The sequence below is a fragment of the Aphelocoma coerulescens genome, chromosome 2, assembly GCF_041296385.1.
Source record: "Aphelocoma coerulescens isolate FSJ_1873_10779 chromosome 2, UR_Acoe_1.0, whole genome shotgun sequence".
NCBI lineage: Eukaryota > Metazoa > Chordata > Aves > Passeriformes > Corvidae > Aphelocoma > Aphelocoma coerulescens.
Window position 1 is genome coordinate 87082193 of NC_091015.1, and position 26847 is coordinate 87109039.

The 26847-nt window shown below is 35.4% G+C and overlaps 1 protein-coding gene across 2 annotated transcripts in view; it reads left to right on the forward strand.

Annotated features, from left to right (window-relative positions):
- Positions 1-2855: 2855 nt before the first annotated feature.
- Positions 2856-26847, forward strand: part of LOC138105805 (cadherin-12) — a 158635-nt gene continuing 134643 nt past the window's right edge. For both annotated transcript variants that reach the window (XM_069005891.1, XM_069005892.1), the window contains exon 1: positions 2856-3086. In XM_069005891.1, coding sequence (XP_068861992.1) covers positions 2856-3086 — 231 coding nt within the window. The remainder of the gene's footprint in view (positions 3087-26847) is intronic.

A 26847-nucleotide genomic window follows, 5' to 3' on the forward strand; every position in this document is an offset into this window, starting at 1 on the left:
AAGATAGTTTGAAGAAATGAGTAGCAACAGCTAATATTGAAAAGCACCCAAGACCTAAGAATAATATGACCTTCTTTACTTTTGTGATATATAGGAAAAAGATGCACTGAGGGTGCATGTCTGTTAACAACACTCTCACTAGATAAGTATTTCTTTGTGAGCATCACAGGAAACAATACCCTAAAAATTTAGGAAATCTGCCATCTTCGTTATGGTTTATCGTTCTGACTGGATTTCTAAATCCTTGTCTCCTCATTGTCTTAGGAGTTTTCTGGTCAGAGGTAAACAAGGGACTAATGAGTATCTGACAATATAAAAACACTAAGACAGGTTTTGACATCCATAGCTTAAAAAAAAAAAAAAAAAAGCAAAACTATGAGCACAGACTAAAAGAAATATATATATATCTTAGCCTTTGAATTGCTGTCCAAGTTCCAGTGGTGCTATGAAATATATTCTATCAGACCAGGCCTCCTCCAAAGCCAGCAACGAAATTATGGGGAAGAAGAAGCAACTGGGGGAGAGCCTTCTGCCTCAGTTTCCTATGACACAAGTGTTACAGAACAGCAAGTTGGAGTGATTCTTTAAAGTGCCAAAGTATGAAATTCTCAATTATTTGCCTTGCTGAACTTTAAATTAAAAAAAAGAAAAAAGAAAAAAAAAAAGAAGAAATTCTTCATGTTGAATTCTTTTGCAGCTGATGAGGGCATCTGTGCTGCAGTTGTGTACTGCGACATCCATTAGCCTCCCGTTTTTCTCTGACCCTCCCATTCATCAGCTTTTTGAAGCTGTAGGAAATGAAGCAAGCACTGGCATTGCTCTTTCCTGACTCTGCAGTAGGCATTCTGGGAGGCTGTCTGGGAGACCAACAGAGAAGGGGTTAAAGTGCTCTGTGTCTTGCACTTGGTTACTAACCTTCCAGCCAAGGGGGAATTGCTCTCCTTTCATTGAAGTCTTTCAATCTCTTTGCATTACTTTTGGTGCTGTATAACATTTTAAAAGCTCCCTGACTGACAGACGTGGCCGGAGGCAGAGCTCTGCTGGGAGAACTGTAATGTACAGAGTCTTCTCAGCAAAGAGAAGTGGCATGGCAATTAAATTGACTAGAGCATGATTTTGGTATTTCTGACGCAGTGCAGACTATCCCACCCCTTTTTTTATATTTGTTTCCACCTCCCATCTATGTCTGCACAATTCAAACGGATACATTGAGTTGTTTGGTTTTATTTTTTGCTATGTTTCACGATTACTATGATTTTGCCATAAAAAACAAGGAATGCACTCTGTAACCATGGATCGGGAGAGGCACAAAAGTTTGGAAATCTTGGAACTGAGCTATGGATGAACACAGTTTGAATGTGTTTTTATATACCACTGAATGCTTTAAAAGGAGAAGAAGAAAACCACATGTAAACTGTTCAATAAAAACTAAATTCATACCAAATATATTGAATGCAGATGTCTGTTGTGGTTGGGTCCTGTCTTAAAATTTCTTTCCTGGAATAAAATCCATAGACTACAAATGATAGTGCAAGTAAGAAGCTTCTACCCATTGCAGAAAAGAGTATTTTGCTGTAGATGAAAAACATTGAAATGTCTTGAACGTAACTTAGAAAAAACTTTTATTTAAAGGATTCTGAGCAGATGTGAGTTCTTCCCTCATCTTTTATCCTTTCTGAAGACAGAATTAAAACATTCACTAGATACCTTTCACCAGGTTTTTTTACTTTCTTTTTTATTAAGACCTAAAACATAGCCTTTCAAATCAGAACAGAAAATCTCACCCTAAATTTAGCATGGGAAGTGCAGTTACTCTTCTAGGGTGGATTTTTTTTCTTTTTTAAGATTTGTTAGGTTTCCCAGGTTCCTGATTATAAATCCTTTCTATTTAAATACTTCAGCATGTACCTAAGAAATAAGAATTTCTATGTTATTTATTGTTATGGGTAGTAACAATATTATTCATAATGAAAATATAACCTTTGGCAGTATTTGAAAATGAAAAATATATATGGTTAAGTGCTTTATTATTCCTCTTTTTTGAGGTCCATATCATGTCATTGATTTTTAAGTAGAACTCTATTGATTTCCTAGAAACCTACGCTTAAAAATCTATGACACAATATGGCCCTAACAAAGTGGTGTATTCCATAGTGCTATAAATTGTATTTTTGTTTTTAAAATGTAAAATGCATGTATCTTAAGTCCTACAGGCAGTTATTTTTTATACCTGGCAACCAGCAAGCTGTAGAGAAGACTTGAAGAGACTTTTCTGGCAGAGAAGCGAGCAAAGGATTCCTGCTCTGTACAGTAGGGTGAAAGAGTGGATCCCCTGTTCTCCAGTATTTTGTTTGTAAACCTGGAGTAAACATTTTTGATATCACTTATGAGAAACAGTTTTGTTTGATAACTGATCCTAAAGCAAAGGCTACAGCCCTGTCTCAGACAGACACAAAGGTAATGCTAAGCAGAGCAAGAATGAGGTATTCCTGTAATAACTGTACAGTGTTCTAGAGCAGCTCAGTGCTACAATGAAAATAGCAATCTCTTTTAAACTGTGATTCTTAATCTTTTTGTCTGTCTCTAGAAACTAACTAGGTGTAAGAATTTTGATGAACGCTTCAGTGTAATCCTATGTAATTTGATGTTACATGTAAATCTCTTTTATAGGTCCCTTTAGATGGAATTTATTGCGGCAAATACCTTGTCATCGGAAGGATTAATGTCTGCATTAGCATTTCTGCAATAAAATCAGAAGCTAAGTGGTGAAGGCCACAGACACCTCAAACCTGGATTCCTCTGCTCTGCATTAAGTGCTGGAGTTTTTATTGCTTGCGGTAGGGAAGCCATTGCCAATGCTTACAAGGAACTGCTTATCCCTGCTTCTCTGGGTCCTGTTTGATGGAGGTCTCCTAACACCACTGCATCCACAACCACAAGAGATTTTAGAAGCACAGCCAAGAGAAAATGTTGTCCCAGTGCCAGGGAGAAGGTCATCTGCCCAGCGAGTCAAACGAGGCTGGGTGTGGAATCAATTTTTTGTGCTGGAAGAGTACATGGGCTCTGAACCTCAGTATGTGGGAAAGGTAATTTTTTACTATTTCTTTAAAAGTTGAAATGATAAAGACAAATAGTATAATCTGTTATAAATGTGTACCTGTTTCTGGTGGGACAAATCATCTTCAACTGTCAGTAGTTCCCTGCTCATTGCTTTTGCCATCCAGCCCTTCCTGTAGTCACTATATATTTTCTGTCTTTGTATCTTTGTCTTAGCTCCCCATTCTTGCTTTTGGAATTAAACAAAAAACAACAGCAACAACAATGAAAATAAGCAAACAAAATAAGAGAGTTCTGAGATAAGTCTGTGTTTCACAACTAACTTTAATTGAGAGTAATGCAATAGCATATTTGATTTTTAGCAACAAATATTGTTATGATATCAAGAGAAAAGATTTAAACCTTAAGTCTCAAGCCCAGAACACACAGTCATTCCTGTGGTTGATACAGTTATTTCAAGTCAGTTTTCAGCTAATGAAGACACCTCTTTTTTGGTTTGTCATCTTATGTCTCAGAACCATTTACTTTTATTTCTGATTGTTTAGATTGCTTTCAAGTATTTCTAATATGTTTTATTGCTTCATAATTCAAATTTAAATAGATTTTTTACTGTTTTCAGACATGCACAATAATGTATGCAGAGAATTTTTGCAATTCCCTCTCTCATTATATGACCACTGTTTCTGTAACAGGGCATACGTAATTAACAGACAACTGTTTGAGGGGTGTGGGGTGGTGAATTTAAATAATAGAATTTTCAGATAGAAAAGCTGAAAAGGACACCTGAAAAAATATTAGCAGAGTATATAAGTGGATGCTGTGTATAATTTTCAGTTTTAGTAAAGGACCTTACTCAGTGAAAATAACAAGTCAGGAATTTGTTTCCTGGGCCCCCAAATGCCACTTCCCTAGACAGCAAGGTTTCAAATTCACCTACCATAAAAATGAGTCATCATGCTTCAGTTTTTACTTTAATACCATTGTGTACTTTTCTTTTTTTTTTTTTTTTTTTAATGTAAAAACTGGGAATCTTGGTTTGTTTTTTTTTTTTCCCTAAATATAAATAAATCAACAGAAAATTAGTTTTTCCTCCTACCCTTTCAGAAAACTATTCTGAGGATGTATAAATAAAACACTAGATTATTTAGCAAAGCAGCCAAAAATATACTTGGATATTACACATGTAGACATTTGTGTTAAGCATTAAAATATATTGGTCAAAGCAATTTGCAAAGCACTGTGTTTTTATCACAAATATAATATAATGAGCTTAAGTCTGAGGAAAAGGGGACTACATAATGAAAAATTTCATATTTTTGATATCCAGCTGATACAAATTACACTTTCTCTAACACATACCTTTGTTCTGGCACCTCGCTGAAGATGCCAACAAGGACTCTCATCAGATTCAATTCTGTTGCACAGGAAATGTGATTGCTGCGCTTTTAACGTCAAAAGATGGAGATGATACTGCTGCATCACTTTATATTCATTAGTCTTTATTCCTTTATGTAAGGCTTCCTTGGTAGTCATTTAGGGTCAGTTCTAAATGGCCAAAATAATGTTAATTTTGCACAAAATGGACTATTATCAATGAAATTATGGATCAGCTTCTTCCTTTGTCCTGTTTGTGCTCCACTGACTTTAAGTTTATAAGCAAGTTTAAAACTAATGGTATATTTTCATTAAGAGTAACTCTTATCACAGATTTACCTAGAATATTTTTGCCTCTTAAGAGTTTTTTGAACTGTTACAAATTGTGGGACACTTTTAAAGTATGAGAAAAGTCAAAAAGTCAAACCCTTTTTTTTACATCAAAACACCTACTTCTAGAATAGAGCAATTAATTCTAAGTGATAAGTTTTTTTCAACAATGTTTGTTTTGATGTTTATCACAACTTATTTTAGCTATTTACTTTAATATATCAGAGAAAAACCAACAAACCCTGCCAGTCTTTGTATGTCATCTTTACTGAATCTCCTACAAAAACACAACACAAAAAAAATAAACAAAAACAAGATAGAGATGTTTGTGTTTTCCCCTTATTTTCCACAAAGCTCTTGGTGAAGGTATAACACTGAAAGAGAGAAGTTCCTTAGAGAAATTGTGCTTTTAAATCTAGCCAGCAAAAGCCAAGCTTCATATAAATTCAAACTATTGTCAACATAATAAAATATATACACCGGTTGCTAATCAATATCTTTAGATCTTATGCAATTTTTAAAAATCACATAAAATTTTTAAGGTGTTAAATGCAATCGAGTTCTTGATCGATTGCAGAATTAATATGCAGAAATAAAACATTCACCATAATTAAAGATTTATTCCAAAAGCATATATTTTCAATTTAATTATTTTTATAATGCTACTGTTGTATATTTTAAAGTGGTAATAAGTATATGATAAAGTGTAGAATAGTTCATGTGACCTGAAATCACAAGGGTTTTATCTTTTTCTAGCCGGGATATCTGGATACCTGTGCAGAGGCATTTATATTACTTATTATAGAACTACTGCACTAATAATGTCACAGTAATTTATAAATAGGAGTTTAATATCTCTATTAACGAAGCTGACAGTTTCACTAAACAGTTGAGGGTGAGTAGCTAATTTTGCAAATCTTCTGTAAGAGAATAGAGATTTACAGCAATAATGTCTTCTGTTATCGGGCAATTCACGCAATTCCTTTCACATCTGTTTTTAGACAAATGTCTCAAGAAATATCACGTTGCAAATCAAAATATAGTTTAGAAACTGATGGGGATTAGTCTATCTTACAGGTGGTGATTTTGAAATAGTGTTTGAAGCTTACACGTTAAAAGCATTTAACCCGCATATTGAAGTTTGGGAATCCATTCATGTAACCTGGAAAAGGAATAAAAATCCATCAGATTGATAAACAGAAGATAAACCTCTTTGCTCAACATTCATTAAGTAGATCCAGTCTAAAAAGCAAAGTTAGAGTATGGAGTTACCATATGATCCATGAAAATGGACAGGGTGTTGGGAGTAAAATAAGGCTTGCTCATTTATTTTGCAGTGCTTTACTTGTTTTCCTAGTACTGTGAAGCTCCAGAAGGCCAGGCAAAAGCAACACATATATGGATGAAGACAAAAAAGTTCATGTTTTTTCTGTGCTAAAGCTCATATCTCAGTGAATGGTGACAGAAATCATCTGATTATCAGGTCCTCAAGCATGAACAAGTCCCAGCACAGTTTATAACCACAAACAAGGTAGCAGTTTTAATTGCCCTTGGGCAATGATAGCTGAAGGGGTGCAGCCCCACCAAAACCCTACAAATATGTCTGTAACCTTCCTTTATTGCTGTGTTTCAACAGTGACATGCAGAGGCAGCAAAATAAACTGAAAGTTCAAGAGAACAAAATAGACAACAAAATTAATTCTTCATGATCAAGATAATGCTAGCAAGGGTTATAGTTGTGCTGCATGTGGCATGCTTCTCCTTATATACATCTTTGCATTCCTAGCGTGCAAATGCATCACATCTTTCTTGTGTTGTACACCTGCACAATTGCTTCCAGTAAGAATTTTTGTTTTCTGTTCTCAGGTTTGCTGAGACAGGCATATGGTAGCTTGTACTGGATGCAGAATGGGTGCATAGGAAAAGATTGCAAAACCCTCTTCAATGTAGTGGCCATTTCTCTTCTATTTTCCAGTGTGGGGGGAAAAAAAAAAAAAACAACACAAAAACCCTATAACCTCATCTTACCATATATTTTTTGCCCATGAATAACCTGCGGTTTACAACAGTTTGTTCTTTAAACCTCTGTCACATTAATGCATGCTCACATACAAACTTCTATAGATATTTTTTGTTAGGAAAAAGATGCTGAAAAATTTAATATTCACAACTGCTCTGTGGCAGTACAGGGAAATGAAACAATATGGTATTTTTCATCTGACTCAGTCCTGAGAAAGCCTCATCATATTCAAAGGTTTGCCCATATATCAAGGCAAAAAGAGTGCTGATTTGGAGGAAACAGAGCTCTATATCTGTGACCAGAACAGAGTGCTTCTTTGAAACTTAATAATTTATCCTTTGCACCTGAAATATGAGCATAGAATTCACTTATGCTTTTTATAGTCGATAACTTTTAATATAATGAAATTAATGTTGACCACCTTCCATCAGGCTTAAATCAACACTTACTTCTGAATACACACTCTCCTTTTAGTTATTTTCCCTCATGGGTGAGTGTCTGGATGACAGGGAAGTCTCAAAAGGAAATTTTGCACTGCTTGTTTTGAATCTCTTCAGACAAACAATTTTACAGTGCAGTGGCTATCATTTTGGCATTATTCATAAGCACGGAGTTAACTTGAAAAAAAAAATAAAATTTAAGGAAAATAAATACCTGCAGTGAATTTGAAAGCTACTGCTCTTTGAAGAAAAAAAAAAGCTTAAGTCTGTTCATAACTGTACCCTGATTAAATGTATATTTTTGTAATTATTTTTCTATGGTATTTCTAGTAAGATGATCACAATAATATTTCATTTAAAGTCATCAAAAGGTCTTTTTGTAACTTATCAGATTCCATTCCTACAACTGAAGTAACAGCATTAGAGATAGAAGTATATTATTTCCATTAGGCATTTGCACAGTGCCATCATCAAGGAGATGGAAATTGTTTCAGGGACTGCTGCTAGTAATGTATTAATTGACTCCCATGATGCAGGACATCACAGTTACTAACTTCTGGATGATTTTAATATGAAAGATATGCTATGTATAAGAATGAGCTTGTTCGGTGCATTGAACACATACCTCTGTCTGCTGACATCAAAGTGAAATCTTGCTGGGCCTTTGTGGTCTTTAGATAATAATTTAAAGTGTAATCAGGCATGATCACATTAAACTGGCTTACTAAATTGGCTTATGGAGTTTATGCCCTGCACATATTAAAATAAAAGCACTGTCACAATTTATTACAGATAAGGAAATTGATGAGGAGAAATGAAATGGTAAAAAAGGTGCAAAGGGAAGCAGAACTTGTATCAGAACTCTATATTTCTTATCTTGCTCTGTTGAGCTGAGACCTTTGTCTCTCCCATTTATGTCTGTGTGGTGAAAAAAGTGATGACTTTAAAAGCTTTGCATCCTGTATATTGCATAGAGTATGTGAGACACAAAGTAATTTTGACAGTTGCATGTGAAAGTGTGAGAAGGAAATGGAACCAGGGAAACACAAAACTCCCATGAGCAAGTCAGATTTGCATTTAATGTTTACTCCTGAAAGCTTACCTTTCTACAAGGTGTACAGAGGCATGCAGCAGAGATGAACAACTTGCAACAGAATGTTTCTTATTGATCTAGTGTCTTCACTTTGCTTATTGATTTGTTTAGGTAGTTCATAACAGGAAAATTAGGGGAGTAGTAGTAGTAAGACCTCTTGCCTGTGGTCCTTGCATTGATGAAAATTATATGAGGTATTTATAGCTGAAGCAGAAAAGAGGACTATGTTTTCACTGAATGCATGAGAGATGAGAAGGAGTGAGCTCAGGACAAGAAAATACCAAAATAAAAAGGAAGGATCAACTTCTTGAGCTGTCACCCACATTTTAGAGGATGTAAAAAGTTGAGGTTGTTGTTCTGAGCAGTTAAGGAGGCCACAGACTGGAATATTTCAAACTAAAATTTAGCAGGCTGTATTAGGCAGGAATTCAGTGATCACTGTAGAAGATTCAGAGCCTGTGAATGGTCTGAATCTGAACTCAGGCCCTGTTAGAATGAATCACTGGGTCTCTCAAGGCTGCTGAACACAGCTGAGGGCATGGTGCTAATGGTGCTTGCGTGTCTGGAGTTTATGTTGCCAACACGGAGAAATACAAATGGGCTTGTAGAAATTAAACTGCTAAAGAAGAATCTTATACCTATTGTAGTTTTATTTGGAATGCTTCTGTATAAATGGCTTCATCTGGACAGGAAGTTTATTTAAATAGGGAAATACGTGAAAGGATAGTTTATAAAATGTTTAGAAGTTCTTCAAAGGACTTGAGGAGAATAGACAAACCAAAACATAGTCTCCTCTTTTAATTCAAAAAAATGTGAAGATTTTAAATTTGTTTAATCTAAATATGGAGTTTGGCTGAGAATTTCTAATTCACCTGGTAGACTTGGGCATGGTGTTATAGATAGTCAGGTCAGACACGAGCATGTGTTCTGTTTGTCAGCAATGTAAGCTAATTTATAACTAGTGAAACATTAGACCATCAATTAAAATTTAGCTGGGATCAAGAGATCTCTTTTCTGGAAGAGCATCAGAATGCCAAGTAAGAAATTAAAAAGCATTTTCCAGGCAGAAAAATGTGGGAAATTATTAAATACCTGTAGCCATTCCTGTATCTGAGTAACAATGTGTAAACTCAAGAAACAAGAAGGTTCAAAAAGGAATAAAATTTATGGTTGCTGCAACATGCAAGGTGTTAAGAAAAAAGGGGATAGCATAATGCCTCACTTAAATGTGCTACAAAAGTATAAATTGTCAGCAGGAAAACAAAACAATTACAGAAGTATTAAAGAATTGCTAAGTGGCAGGAGACTAGATTAAAGCTCAGGATTTCCTATATATGAGACAGATTGCTTTCTTCTCAATGTGAACTTTTTGTTTCCTTTTCACATTGTAGAGGGATATGTATTTAGTATTAAAACAGTAACTGAAAAGAAATGAAAACCAGCAAGTTTCAGAAGTATAAATAATTCATAATTCTACTTAAACAGTTGTTAAAATGTGAATATTTATATAATTCAGATACTTATACAATTTTCACTGGAAAGCAGCACCACAGAGAAGAACCTGAGACTCTTGGTCAATGGCAAGTTGAACATGAGTCAGCAGTGCCCTGGCAGCCAGGAGGGCCAGCCCTGTCCTGGGGTACATTGGGCACAGCATCGCCAGCCGGGCAAGGGAGGAGATTGTCCTGCTCTGCTCTGCACTGGGGCAGCCTCACCTCGAGTGCTGGGGGCAGCTTTGGGTGCCACAATATAAGACATTAAACTATTAGAGAGTGTCCAAAGGAGGGCAAGGAGGATGGTGAAGGGCCTTGAGGGGAAGCTGTATGAGGAGCAGCTGAGGTCACTGGGTCTGTTCAGCCTGGAGGAGACTGAAGGGAAACCTCATTGCAGTTACAACTTCCTCATGAGGGGAACAGGAGGGGCAGGCAGTGATCTCTTCTCTGTGGTGACCAGTGGCAGAACCTGAGGGAATGAGCAAATTGTATCAGGAGAGGCTTAGGCTGGATATTAGGAAACGGTTCTTCACCCAGAGGGTGGTTGGGCATTGGAACAGGCTCCCCAGGGAAGTGGTCGCAGCACCAAGCCTGACAGAGTCAGAGGAGTGTTTGAACAATGCTCTCAGGAACATGGTGTGACTCCTGGGGCTGTTCTGTGCAGAGCAAGGACTCAAAGATCCTTTTGGGTCCCTTCCAACTCAGAATATTCTGTGATTCTGTGATTAAAATTGCTTCAATAAAATGCAAATAATTATTTATAAATGTTTGAAAATATAGCATGAAAAATCACCACCGAAATTCAAAACTGATGTCTGAGTATAAAATGGAATGTAACAAAATTAGAAGTTAAATTCATTTTTTTCAAGCAAAATGATAAATATCCTGAAACAAAAACAAAACAAAACAAAAAAAACCAAAACAAAACAAAGCAAAAAACCAACCAAACAAAAAAAAAAACCCCACAGCTAGAATCAATCAAGCAATTATTAATGAAGTATGTTTGATAAGAAAAATAAAGAATAATTTCCAGTCAAGTGTCCAGCACCAGCTTATAGGAGAAGCTAATGAGTTAGAAGGTTATCCCATCTTCAGTCACTGCAGTTAATATCCTTGTATGAAGTCATAAACAGACATGATGGGGATTTGCAGTCTCATCAAGCACTGCCATTACACAGCACGGTTTGTGAGTTAGGGCCCTGAAAGTGTTTTAACAGCAGATGTCCTAAAGTGCAAAAACCTCTGTTCTTCTGAATGTGATACATCAAACCACAATTTCTGTTGTCTCACATAGAAAGCAATGGACTTGGAGCAAGTACTGGTTTTATGGCGATGACCATTTCCCTTTCAGCAACATTTTATGTTCCACACACTCTAAATGACCTCTCTCTCCTCTCCCTCTAGAGATAACCATCCCTAATCCTTCTTTCTGTCTCTCTGTACCTGATATCCACTCTGCTGCAAAAGTTACAGTCACTATACTTCTGTAGGATCTGTTACATATCCTATTAAATTCTGAGGAATGAACCCAGTTAATAGTAGCTTTGAGCTCCACAGCTTCTCTTCCAGTTTCAAACAGACCTTGAATACCCAAAAACTTGCTTATATTTTTCCATGTGTTGGTGATATGAATTGTCTTTCATAAACGAACCTCGTCTTTACTGCATAATAATTAGTTCATAAAAAAGAGTAGATTGCATATTTCTCTACCTGGGGAAAAAATGCGTAAAACTCAACATGAAAAGTCCAAAAAGGTCTTAACAAAGAAAAGGGGAATGTGACAATATTAAAACTGAGGTAATAATAATAATATATTAAAATAACCAAATATTATTTAGATGTCCCAGTAGTGGAAAATAATTTTGTAATAGGAACACTATGGCATAGTTATCTCTGTTGTCACTTGCTTATGATCATTTAGTCAATCTAAGTGGAGATTATAAAATCCCAAATAATCCTATAACGTTGTAGAGGCATTTACAGACTGATAATGCTGTTTCTAAAGGTTGAAGATGATCTAAAGCATAAAAACAATCTGGTGCAAAATTGCCCTTTTCATTCCAGTACTTTTTTTTTAAACTGTGATAAGTTCCTTTGTTAAGTTCACTGTGTGGTACCAGATGCACATGTTCTATGACTGCTGCATGGCAGCGATGCATGTGCTCTATAGACAGGAGAGGGTGACTAAGGAGAAAGGTGATTATGTCCACACTGTTGGGTGACATGTCCCTCCCCAAAACAGCCCAGGGGCTGAACTCATAAAAGATAAAAAAAGGAGGAGAAATGCTGAAAGACATACTAATATTTGAACACAATGCCCACCAGTATTGACACATGCTGAAATTAAAACTAATGTAGTTTTAATTGTTAGTAACTAACTTAAATTTAGTCTTCATCTGGAGAAGGTTTAGTTTCATAAGTACATAAATACAATGGGTTTTGTCTAAACAGCTGTGTGTGGTAGTTATTCTTGCATTTAAAACAAGAGAAATAAGTGTGTAAAGAACAAAGCAAACTTGAAACAAACTCCTGTCTTCTAGTACCAGCTGTAAGTATAGAAATTATTACCTTGTGTGCATTGTATTTATTTTAGCTGTCAGTCCCTGAACATGTAAGTTAGAGTTATTATTGATTCTGTTATCAATGATTGATACTCTAATGCCTTTAAAGTCTTGCTACTGTTTACTAAAAAAATAGATTTTCAGTACCAGATGGATTATTTGCTCCTACTGGTGTGAAAATACTTAACTGACCACTGAAAAAAACAGTACTTTGTTTCACCCTGGACACTATGATTCTATATTTGGTATCAGTAAGGATTTAGGCTAGGGCCTATGTTGCTTAATGTCATCATAAATTATCTTGGAAAGTGTCAGAATATCCAGGGGAGTGTTTGCTCTTCAAATTAAGCCACTGGAGTTACTAAAGACAAAGGCTAAATGGAAAAAATGGGAAAAGGACTTTATGAAACAGGACTAAAATAAGACATGAAATCTGATATAAAGTGGTACATACTGTGGGAGGAGGGGAATAATTCCAATTTCATTAATAAATTGTTGTGCTCTGTGGAAATGATAATCTCTCTCAAATGAGATTGTTTCATAATAGCTGTATACACATTTGCTTAGTGTGCAGCGAGTACCAAAAAAAGCAAATGGGATGTTAGAAATTCTTAGCAGCAGCAGAAGGAAATAGATGTCATTAATACAGCTTTGTGTCTAAATTTCTGGTGAGTGTCTATCTTCCACGCTGTGTGAATTATTTCTCTCTAGTCTCAGAGGACGTGTCCCAAATAACTGGGAAAAGTACAGACAAGGATAAAAGGTTAACCAGGACCTTTGGACTGACTCCTCAGTGAGGAATAACTGAATAAGATAGGTTTCCTTAGCCTGGAAAAGAAACAAAGAGGAAGAGGTATGATAGGTCTCAAAAATATCTAGAACACACGAGTGAGACTAAAGGAGAGGATTCCCTCCTTCACCAGTGCAAGATAGAGGGCAGCAAACAAAGCCAACAGGTGGCACATTCAGAGCAAAGAAAAGGAAGTGATACTTCACAAAATGAATCAATCCAAAATAGGTAGCTCCATGCCATGGGTTGCTGTGGAGATAACAGAACCTTTCATGTTTGTGATAAGAGAACGAAGAAATTAATAAAAAATCAACTTGCCAAAGGCTAATAACTATAGTTATCACCAATATCTGCTCGAACTACTGGACACTTGGAAATTATGTGGTGAACTGTGCTTTTTCTGACCTTCACCTTTACCAGAGACAGAGTTCTGAGTTGGAGGCCACTTGCACACAGCGCAGCACACCATGGTTTGGGGACCGAGGATAGTAACAGACATTCTCCTTCACCTAAGATAAAATAATATGAAGTGTTTATATTAGTCATGTTCCCAAAAGTGACTTATTTAACTTTGTTGAAAGTAGTTTGGACAGTTTAATGGGCATGGAATTTCATCAAGTAACAAATCAGTTCTAAATAGAAAAATACATTGTATTAAATAACTTTTCTCCTAGTGAAAAATATAAACATTTGTCTTTATATGTAAAGTGCAAACATCTGCACTACTTCACGTAGCAATTTACTAATTGTTTAGTAATGGTGCTATGTTAGTAATAATATTAGATTCAGAAAACATAAGACAGTAGTGCAGGTCACTATACTAACATAATGCCAAGAAAAATGTCTGGTTAGCAAGAGGCTTGGGATGTTGTTGCAAATCTTCATGCCTTTCAATATCTCATATTGCCAGCCATTTCACACTAACTTCTTCTTTAGTTTTCTAGTCCGTGTCACTGATGGAGGATTTTCCTTAAGAGCATCCTAAAAAAGAGCTGAGCCTCTTCAGGACCCCTTCAAGTCCCTCAGAGGATTCCTTCTGTCTGAAGCTGGCCTAAGAACAAAACACTTTTGCTACGCTGAGAATGCAGCCCACACACTCAGTTTGTGGTTTGGTTTCTCTCTGACTCTGAGCAAGAGGGAACTAGCTCAGCCTATGCTCAGGACAGCTTGGGAATGGGAGGGGACTTGGTCAGGTGCAGCAAAACCTCCCAGGCAAGCTCATCATCTACATGCAGCATGAATGTGACAGCCCTTGAACCGCAGTGGTACCTACACTCAAACTCAAACATGCTTGCAAAAGACAGACAGATACAAAGCACAAATATCCCTCTATGTCTTCTTGCTGGGATATTTTTATTCTCTTATGAAAATCTTATGGCATTCCTATAAAATGCAGTCGGTGATTTAAATTATACCTTGCAATCTGCTTCATGAAAATAAAATGACCTCTTAAAGGGGATAAGAGTTGTGAACCTGTCTTGTTATTCTAGCTGCGTGATAAGCTGAAAATTAAAAAGTAAATTAAAGGAATTTTTTTACACCTTCTGCTTTACTTCTGTGGAAGAATTCCTTGTTCTTCTTGCAAGCTTAAAAATCTTCAGAGTTCTGCATATGTTTGCAAACAGTCTTTATATACAACATCCCACATACATTGAAGAAGAGTAGGTGGTTTATGTGCTGGTTGAATAAGAATTTAGGCCTGTCAAGAATGTGTATACCAGCCTTTTGATTTTTCTTTAATTTTTGGGTCTTCAAAAGCATATTTCTGGTGTTCAGTTCAAGCTGTCCTTTAAAGAAGCTTAAGGTGAGACAAGATGAGAGAGTTCTCTGTTCCAGTATCCTAGAGGATAATGTCAATAAATGAGTTTTAATTAGTACAGCCTTTTTTCTGTCACTATGGCAGTGAGTAAACCATAGTCCCTGATGATGATTCTATGCCATTCAGCAGAGGTTGTTCTATTCAAATTTTTTCTTATAGCACTGGTTTTCAGGAGTCATGTCTGAGTAAGATGTTGATAACAGCTGATTCTGAATCTTTTATGTTTTCTTGTACCTTGGTGTCAGTGTAAAATTACTGCGTTGAAGAAAGTACAGGTTTTTAGTGTTTCATAATGCAGGATCCAAAGATAATTTTTTTTTTTTTTTAAGTGTGTCAAGTTACAGATTTGGATAGTCAACAAGAGTTACTGTGTCAAAAAAAATCAGCCTATAAATATTTATGTATTATTGCTGATGTGAATTAAGGATTATAATAAAAGAGTGAGATAGGACAGTCTAATTGCTGTAACAATGTTATTTTTTTCTTACTGTGAGAACTGAAGCATAAACTGTGGAGAAAAAGCCAAGAAAAAAAAGTCTCATTGACGTTATTAATGCAGTATATATTTTCTAGAAACAAAGAGTACTTTTCAGCACTGTCATATAAGCCAGTTAATTGCTCCTGCTTGTCAAATCCAGCTGTATCAGCCCAACAGCAGGTAACTGATACCAGTTTAATTGATGCCAATATTAGAGTCCAAGAAAATAATCAGTGAGTGTTTGCAGAATCAGAAGATTCCTGCGCAAGCCTAATGAATTCTGGCAGAAAGCATTTGTGCAGATTAAGAACTATTATAAAGATGCTGAAAACTTGAAAAACTGACCAGTACCACTGAAAATTTCTTTTCAGTAAAGGTATGTGTCACTGTGGCATTTTTAAAAAGTAAAATATTTACTTATTTTGAGTAATTTGTTATAGATAATAGACTAATTTGATATTATCAAGGAGTTAAAAGGCAGTAACACATTTATGATTTATATTAGAAACAATAACTTGAGCTGCTTTTTGTTTGTATAGCAAATACAGAACCAAAAATAAGTCATCGTTTCATTTGGATGCAAACAAGATTGGGTTTGGTTCTTTTTTATGTACTATTTTATTTACTCTATTCACCATTTTGACATGTTTACTGCACTGGCATATCTGAAAGCTTTTGTAAGGTCTGGTTCTGAAGTGCACTTGATCATTCCTTCTTCTGCAAGCTGAGTCTCCTTCTGCCAAGAGAGTCTGGTAGCAAATATAGCATAATTTTATTACCAAGGGTAGTAAAATTAGATATATTAACAATTTAAAAAGAAAATTAATGTCTAACCTATTATTTTGTTTTGGAGCAACACTTTTTTAAAAGAAATTGTAATTGATACTACAAAAAAATGAATTGTTCTGTCCACTCTGCTTATTAACCTGTCTATAAAGTAGAGTGATTCAAAGGAGTGCTTTTATGGGCCTCATCACTAAGGCATCTGGACATTTCAATGACTGTCCTTGCTGTGGCTCTGTGAGGCAAGAAAGTATCAGCTCTCTTCCCTAAGTAGGGAGTTGAAGCCCAGGAAGACTGAATTACTTGCCTGAGTAATTATCAAATGAAATTGGAACCTTAAAAACTAGAAAGTCTATCCTTCTAATTTTTCTAATTCTTCTTATATGTGAGTGTTTTTTATATAAATAATGGTCTACAGTTTGATATTGCCTGAATTGTTAAGTAGGGAGTTGTGTCTCCATCGAAGGACACAGTAACAGAGAGCTGGGCAGATCTGCCTACCTGGAAATGAAATAAAGGTTTGCTGATTAAATTTCCCTACATCCAGCACTGCAGTGCTCTTTGGATTAAATAGTTAGCTTCCAAGTCCATTCCTAGTCTTGACATTAATAATGTCAAATTTGTAACTGCAAGGTAAAAAGTAAGGTAAAGTAAGCTCAAGGGGAAGAGGGAAGGGGATTAAAGGTCAGTGCTGCCAAGTCCTCATGAGCCTACTGTATTCATAGATTATCAAACTAGATCACAAAATTATTAAAATAACCAAGAAAACAGACAATCAAGAGTCCTGGGTTCGTAACAGTCTGTCTGCATTGTGCTTTATGGGTCTTCACCTTCTAATAGATTGCTAACATGTTTCTTTGGGGAGCCCAGCCCCAGAGACTGATTCTGAAACACTGGCTTCCTCAGTGTATTAAATAATTCTGACAGGCTGCTCATTTTCTTTAATTATCTCCAAGTATCAGTGGTTAAAAACTTGAAAAAGATAATGGTATAAGTAATTATCCTATTGATATTACTTTTCCTACAGACTACAAGATAATAAGAAATATATCCTGAATTTGATCACATTTTATGCATTGTAGAGATAATTTTGTATTGTTGGGGAAAATATAAAATGGTATTTTTCTGGGAGGAAAAATGCACGTGAAATCCCTCTTCCTGATATCTAGGACAGGAACCAAAGATTCTTTCATTCTGTATTTTCACGGGGAGTCTACTGGCATGTTTGTTAGAGATGGACAGTCCCTATACTGAGTTAAATAAATAGGAAGAAATTATGTGCTTCAGTAATTTATCTCCAGTGTTAGTTTCCAGTATTGTAACTCAAACTGAAGGAAAGAAGTAAATTACAAAGATTAAAATGGGTAAATTTCTTCAAGGACTTTGCAAAGCCATTGATATACTATCATGACAATGTCTTAAAAAACCCTGCAAGTCATTTCTAGTCTTAATGTTCATTAATACTACACACTAAAGGACAAGATGAGCCTAAAATAATGCCTACAAAGTAAATAATAGCATTTGTATAAATGTTGCCAATACCCCACACATTTTGACAGAATTTATCAAGAAAAAACATTTTCAGAAAGTTGTTTTTCAGATTCAGGGATTTTAAAGTAAATTTTCATTTTATCCCGTTAAATTCCTGTTCACTTCCCTTTATGTCACCACAAATTTTCTAACCAGCTAGAGAGCTCTCTATCTTTATTTAAAGATACAATGCAGACATAAACTAAAGTTCACTTCCATTTTAGGCTGTGTCCAAAAAATAAATGGGACCTTTCTTAAAAAATTCTTTTTGATTCTTTCAAAATTAAGAAGTGAGATTATACTTCCTAAATTCTGAAGTCATTCTGTTTCAGAATCTTTACCAGACTGGCAGAATACCAGCTGGCTAATCTTCATGAATGTTTTCATTCCCACTTAAAGTGCACTTTTGAGACAAATCTCTCGATCATTCAGACTTACTGTAGTTTTGTTCACAGCAGGAGAGGTCTTGGAGAGTACAAACCAGATCACTTCTGGATTAAAAAAGCTGAGAGGATGCACTACATGAATTGGCACTTAGTCCACCGAACCAGATGAGATTTTGTTCGCAGCAAAAAACCCTGATGTGCATTTATTGCCTGCATCATTCCTCTCCATCAGCTGCTTCATTCTACAGAACACTCTCACTGGTTCACATTACCTGCTAACATAGGTACAGCTTGTGTCTAATAAAAAATAGATACAGAGACACTACCCAAGGCTAGGTGAGTCCTAGCATATTTAGTCAGCCATCTTTCCCTAAATTTCAGTTCAATTTCTGAGTATTTCTAAGAAGAACTACTGAGCAGGAGTGATTTATACTGTCTAGCATATAAAGGTGGGCAAGACATGATGCAAAACAGTAGTATAAAACATGAGTGTATAACCACAGTTTTGGAGTAACTCTTAGTGATATTTATATTCAGGTTACTTACATGCCTGAAAATGTAAAAAAGTCATGCTTGTAGTGTATATCTTTCGTAACTTACAATCCTTGAAAAATTTAGGTACTAAAAATAAGTCTTTACATGGTTTGTATAAAATCATATTGATTTAGAAGAAATTAACTTCCAAGTTTGGTGTTGCATGTCTGTTTGTCTATGTGTCTGTGGGTGATCTGCAAGTAAAAGTTACATTTGCCCATGTCCTCTTTTTTGTTCTAATCTGTGTTAGAACATGTTCAGGCATTACTTTTCACATTATTAAAAAACATGCCAAGAACAATAAAAATGATGAGATAGATCAAATTTATGTTGAGGTCACCGAGATATTTCAATTTAAATAAATTTTTACTTGATCTTAATTGATTGTTATGACAAATCATGAAACAGACAATACAAATTATAAGAATCATTGCAGAGAAATGAAAAATTATTTGCTGTTATATTTAGTTTATAATACATGATTATTTAAATATATTTTTTCACTGCAATAATGAAAGATGAAGTATAGTTCAATTATTTTTATTAAATGGAAAGAAAAATTGAATAGTCCAACTGAAAACTGAATTTTTCAAGATAAAAATCTTGGTGTGAAAAGATGATACAAGGTGTTATGAAAACAGAAGTAATTTTCTAAATTCTTGTTTATGCTCTTATCATTATTTTTATTTCTCTGAAGGCTAGTACTGAATATGTGATCCTGAAAATAGTCATGGTAATATTTTCTAAACTAAAAAAATTAATATTTCAAAACTTTTTTTTATATATGAAAGATATGAGAAAGGATGAATACATAATTCACAATCTGTGATAGAGAAATCTTGTATGTAGAATGCAGTCTAAAATGCCATCTGTTTTTTCCTTTAAGGTTCTCATAAAGTGTGCATTTTTAAAATACTTGGCTATATAAAATTCATTTGCCCTTTCTTTTGGAAATATTTGTTATCTGTTTTGCAACATCCATTAGTAATGAATATGATTTACACCTTTGATCACAGTCTTCTTTTTTTCTTATTTTCTTTTTTTTTTTTTATTTTTCGCTTCCATGTTAACCAGGAAAAGAACTACTCTAAAACAAGCATATGGACAATCTGTGGGTGTATGTTTGTGTGTGTAAAACCTGCACTTGGGGAAACTTCATTTGCTTATTTACTTTTGAGCTGGTAAATGATCCAAATTTTCTTTGCATAGGTCCTCTGGTTTCTCAGTCTTGACCTTTACTGGTTTCGACCTTAAACCTTCATCAAACCGATCCAGTTTCATATGGAAGGAGAACAAGTTGATAACAGTTGAACAACTGTAGAGTTGATGTTTCTCTCTTCTCTCTCTTGCTCTCTCTAGCTCTCTCTTGCTAACTCAGAGTTACTAAGATTGATAATTTCTTAGGTGTTCCAAGCTGAAATTCTATAAAATTAGGCTATTCTGCTTCATTTCTTGGACCTTTGAGGTTCTATGGCTTGAATTAAAAACAAACTTAACATCATCTACAACTATTGTGCTGGAAGGCAGCTGAACAATTGATTACCGCCATTAAAGTCACTACATTTTCACTGAATTCTGTTTAAAAATTGTACCATTGGGCTTCTTTGTACCATTCTCTTTCTTTGTCTGTTTCCCTTCCTTTAAGCAGGGTTGATAATGATCTCTGAAAATTGGTGTAAAGTTATCATCTTACATGAACATGGATTTGTAGTTAACATCATTAGCTTTCTTTTGTCAAAGTCTGTAACACCTCTGGGACTCAGCGTATTGCTATACAAATAATTTATACGCCCTGCAGTGCTGATATGTGCTGCTAATTTGCTGTTGCCATGACTAGTTTATTATTTTGCCTGTCCACAGAGAAAAGTGTTTTTCCATTCTTTTCACAGCTGGCAGTACTGCTCAGCCAGGAAATGTGGGAGTTCTTGTGGACTAAGTAGAGAAAGAGCTGGTATCTGTTGCCCTGGCGTGGCATTGGCACACATACCTCTCCTGTGGGACAGAGGTAGGTGTAGCAGCAGGATCAGCCCACAAAATGTAGCCAATAATGCTGGGAAAACAGTGGTTTACTTGCCCTTTTGGGAAGTCATCTGGAAGCACCTTACAACCTTCCCTTAATGAGTCTGTGTTGCTGTGCTGAGGAGGGATGGATGTTAGAAAGTTGCACTGCACTCATGGGGAGAAATATCCTCCACCTTAGATATGCAACCTCTCTTTTATAACCTCTTTATAGACAGGCGTATATCTCTTCTTACCTGTGCTTCGTAAAGCCCAGCCTGGCTGAAGCACTATTCATCTGCCCATCAGTCATGACATTCACAGACCAAGTTGGAGAACTACTCTGTATATTTTTTGCCTGTCTTCCAAAAATATTCTTGTTGCTCCTTCTTAAAAGTGAAAACAGTGCCTGTTGAGGGCAAACTTGCTTAAGTACAGAGGGCATGTATCAGCATCAAATCAATTTTTTTGTTTATGTACTGAAGAGAGACATCTTCAGATTTTCCCATTCTTTTTTCTTCCAAAATACAGTTTCCATTTCACATTCATCTCACACTTTAGAATGAATTTGTGTATGTTGATTTTTATACGGAAAAAGATTTGAGTTTTTACTGAAATAAAAAAATTCCAAGGAATCCTCTGTTCCATGATCAGTCACATGGTGCTGATAACAAAGGAATCATGCAAGCCCCAAAATTGTTTCCAGGGGTCCACAATACTAACCCAGTTCACAAAATAGATGCTTCAGGAAGTTAGAAATGCTACACTGCTACTAGCTGCAGCTGGTATATCAAAATATGAAGAACGTATGTTATTATTGCTCCAGGTACCAGATGTTCCAGTAATGGAAACACCACTGCTTAGTAGTATTATTTAAGTCAAACTAATTTTAAGATTATTTTTACTTTATGGCAGATTGTAATGGCTTGTTAATCAAGCTAAGATTAGTCTAACTAGGGTATTAAGTTAATGAACAAATTAGCAAAGAAATCTTGATGTATTTATGAATTTCTAAATCTTTATTAGGGCTTTTTTACTAATTTTATGAATTTTAAAAGAATATTTATAGAAAAGTTAGTATTCAGTTGAATTCTTAAAGAAGAACATAATCCTGACACAGCTGTAAGTGTGCTGGGACGTAGTTTATTCATGATTTTATAGCATAAAATTTCTTTGTGACAGGTGTTTGGCATCCCACAACACCAATTCATGTTTTCAGTAAATGTATCATTAAGATGAAAAATATGCACATTTAAGGCACACATATAGTAAATCAAAAGCTTGGCCTTGCTTAATTTTTTTTTTTCTGTCTGTGCTGCATGATTTTTCAAAGAAAATTTTGCAGCACTCAAAACAAGGCCAGCTGGATGCCAACAAGAGATGAATCTATGCTGAAAGCTTAAAAAGGCTCACTACAAGTGAATACTGTATTCTTCTCATTCTGCTATGCCAGCCTCTCAGAAAACTTAGTTTTGGAGTAAAGGATGCAGCTCTAAATTGGATCTCATAGCAGCTCACCAAGGATGGCTGTTTCCCTGTGCAGGTGTGGAAGGTCATGGTAGGAGGGTGGGAAGCTCTGCGCATAAAGCTTATTTTCTCTTCTTATTGAGTCAAATAAGACTCAATTTCTCAAAGACCTTGTTCCTTTAATAGAACCAGATCTATGGGGCACGTGGCTGTCATAAATAGCCCTGTGCACTGCTGTGCATATGGGTTTTGGCAGTTACATGTTATTCCCTGGACATAAATGAAGTGCAGTTCTACAGAGTACATCCTTGCATGGCTTTCCGTGGATGGCTTGCAGACTGCTGGTTTAGAGGCTGTACCTGCTATGTTCCTATCGCCAGTCACACACTGTGATCCTAGTTTAGTAGTTAGATCTTGCCTCCTGAATGAGATAGGGAAATACAACTTGCCTCAATGCTAGAGTGATTACTCTTCAATTACTGTAAGCACTACTTACAAGAGAATACACTTACAATGTGGTTTTCACATTGACTCTATTCTGATTCATTAAATCAATACTGCAGAAGACGAATCATTGTCAGGTATCCTTGAAAGAAATGAGATTTTCTAACAAATAACTTTGCACTGAAAATAAGTATTTTAATATTCAATTTGTTAGTAGAATTAGAAATGCTAGCTTTCAACAGATTTGATAATTTTTACATCTAGAGTATTTTCCCCTAAAAAAGTGGGAGCAACAGAAATAACTGCTGTTTTCTGGCTTACTCATTTTTGGCAAATTCTTTAGTAAATAAGTATAATTACCTGTTCCTTCTTTGATTTGGTTTAAGCAAATGCTTTCTATATTTTACCTCTCTGGATGAATTGGATGAAGTAATGGATTTCTCTTCCTATATAAATTAGACTACATTCTCCCTTATTGTTAAATTTAGTTCAATTTATGGTGCAAATATTGCTCTAGAGTGAAAGTTTCATTAACAAACGCCACTTCATTTTATCTGATCTAATTCTAAACAGGTGCCATTGTTCTGCATTCTCATTTACAAGAATGTGGTTTCCATACATACGTCTTTCAGGCATAATCACAATTAACGTCACTAGGTTGTGTGTTTTCTTAAAGTGCCTTATTCACTGTATAGATTTTCTGGTTTTCAGTTGGTAAAATATTTACACAATCTTTTTGAAGAGGCACAAACACTTTTCTCAGCCCTTGTTTATACATTTGGAGCAAGTGTCATATGACGATGAAATCTGTAAAAACATAAAGGCAGACAGCAAAGGAAAGATGATGTTTGATGCTTAGAAAGTCTACAGCCAGTGAATATATTATTATTTAACAGATAAGTCTGTTCTTATGTTCAAAAAGGGTGTGTGTCATTTATCACACCAAAGGAATATTTTAGGAAAATTTCTAAATCAGGTTCCCTTTGTGAATATCACTTCCTTGATCATAATTAACAGCTGCTGCAAATGGAGGTAAATTTGCTATCAATACCTGCAACATTTGTCAGTGAAAGAAGCCTGATGTCTGCAAACATTTATAAATGTATAAAAGCCCTGTCACATCATAACTAACTCCTGCACCACTGAAAGGATTTCACAGTAATTTCTGTCCAACAAAAGCATTTTTTTTATAAAGTTCATCCTACCCCTGAATCTTGAAGCAATCAAATATTATTATTTAGGTTCTGGAAAATGAAAAAGGGGGGCATCGATGGGAGAGGAGAGAGATGGTGAATGATTTCACACAAGAAAAGACTTCTGTTGTTTCCATTTTGAGATCTTTAGTATGGTAAAACTTAAAGGTGAAAAGAAAATTTCCCTAAGTGCATGAACTTAAACAAAAGAAAATGTTTACTCTCAGACTGCAGGAGAGAACTCTGCCAATACTCTGCAGGACAGTACTCTGCTAGTAATCGCAAAGCCCTAATTATCACTGAATAAAATTTGAGACAATGGGAGTTTTGCCATTGACATTCTCAAGTCCAAGATTTAGGTTTTATGGACACAGTTACACTTCCCTGGACCCTGGAGAGATTTTGTCCTTGTAAATTAATTTCCCCAGGACTTCTAGAAGAATCATATGCGGGAGGATTAGGAGCAAATTAATATCTCTGTTGTTTCGTTGAGAAGTTCTGTCAGAAAAAGGATGTAATATAAACTCATACAGGGACAGTTTTTCTACCTCACTTCCTACTTCTTTCTCTGTAGGAATAACCTTCCCACTCTCTTGTCTCTGGGGTAAAATGACTCTCTGCTCTTCTCTTCCTTCTCCCCCCCAAAAGCAGTAGCAGAGGTGGCTCTTCTTCCATCTCTTCAGTATAAAACATAAGTACAGCCACAGCTATGGAAAAGAGAACTTACAGCAGCCATACAAGAATTTCTCTTCCAAATTATAAGGCTTTCTAATGTTTTTAACTATTGTATTGTACTCTCCACTGATTCTTAGGAACATTTTTTTTTAATTAATTAAAAACATGAGTAAATCTTGCACATGAATTCTATAGCTAGCACGTAACTACACGTAAACTCAACATGTTTTTCTTAAAACTGAATTGGGAAAATCCAGCACAGACAATTACATTCAGATTTATAATTAAACTGCTCCATTTGAGCAGAAATGATTTAACCTTTAGCTATGGAAGATATTTTTCTTTTGCGTATTAGTACATAGGTGTGATATTTTTATTAAAAATAAGGTATACTAATATTCTTACACAGTGTAGCTAAACAATATGTGAAATATTAGTGTATCCATTAGAATTAGTGCATAAATAAATACACTATAATATAATAGAATTAGTGTATAAATAAATACACTATAATATATCTAAGTGGATACACTAATATATAAATATTAGTGTATCCACTTAGAATATATACAGGATTTCTGGGGTTTGATCCAGTTCTGCATAGTGACATATAAATGCTGCTTGTTTTAAGTAATCCAAGCCAGAAGAACAAACTTTATCTGATGCTTTACCTGTGTTGTAAGAACCTACTTTTCTCCCATGGCAATTTTGATTAGTTAAAAGACCCCACCGAAAAAGAGTGTTTACTTATTTTTACAAAATCTCATACCTCAAAAAAAACCCCAAAAAACCTGTGTCACAAGCTAGCAATAAATGCAAACTATGCAGTGTGTGACTTATCTGTACTGCTTCAGCAAAACGAAATAAATACATACAATACAACCCTTTCCTATGATGCTTCTGGAACATGAGGAAAATCAACACTGCTGTGTGATAATACAGCCCATAGAAATATTGTTCTGAGGGAATCTTGCAGCTGGAACATTATTCATGTGGTTGTGCTTCCTAGGAATTGATGCATAGGGCACAGAAGAGCTCTTTCATTTTATTTGCTGCACCTTCTATTCCTGTATCTCTTGCACATTAAGCATTATTTGTTCATGCTTGCTGGATTATTTTGAAATATTTTTTGTGTCTTGTAGTGTGCATGTTTGCCTGAGGTTTTTTGGGCCAGCTTAAGAAAAAGATTAAAAATTCAGAAAATATTATGCTTCAATCATAAAATTCTGTGCCCGTAAATGACTTTAAATTATCCCTCTAACATATGTGTTAAAGTTTTTATTTTTCACCTCTATGATGGAACTAACTTTTTTTTCTCTTTAGAAAAGAGAACTGGTCAAACAGTTTATGATAGTATGCCTTGTCACAGTGATAGACAGGTTGAGGTAAAGTCTTTCTACTCTGTCAATCCCAACATGTTCTAGTATATCATTATCAAACAAAAAGAGACACGTTAACTGACAGAGCTTTACAGAAAGTGAGATTTATGGAACAATTTTTTTGTTTTTAACCTAACATTAAATTTGAATATATGAGGAAGGGAGTTTTATAATTATTTTCTAGGCAGTCAATATAGAAAAATATTTGAAAAAAGAAACCAAAGAAAAATGTATTAAGGGAAGGATAAAAATGAAGAAAGCTTTATCAGCACCAGCAGAATTTAGTAGGCTTTTACTCTAAACCCTCCCAAGTTCAAGCTGGAGTTGAAGAGCACACTGATACAAATCAGAAATTAGCAGTAGATGTATTTGCTAAAAAAGGTTCCAATCAGTATAAAATTAGGCACAAGCTTTTATCATCAGTTTATAATCTTCTACCTTTCCAAATGCAATGGATTTAAACTGATACTCTTCCATCACATACTTCTAGGGAGGCGTTTGCTACAGCTCTAATTTTCTTCTTACGTTCTAACTACAAGAACCTGTCACTTTTGGTTTGTGACAGAGTGCCTGTTTGAAGTACTTAAAAGCTGTGTATTTATCAGTGTTGTTGTCGATATTATTATTATTACTATCTTTGACAGAAAAATTTCATCTTATTTTGACTAATGGGTAATGCAAAGGGACCCTGTATAATAATCTGTCCTTTCATGCCCCTGCGTGTCATAGATATGTGAGCTCCTGAAGTAGAGTAAACCTAATTTAGGGAATCTTAATTAGGGTACACTTCTAGGAATGATACTGAGCCCTTCTTTTCTTTGCAGAGAAACTATCTCTGGATATTTTGCACGGCTGAGTCAGGGAGCCAGAGTCAGGCTTGGGATTAACTTTGTGTGTGTGGTCACATGCACCATGCATGTGACTGTGGTGGTTAGCTAACCCCTAAGTAGGGTTTTCTGATGAACAGCAGGAGATAACTATTTCATGACTACTTTGCCTTTAG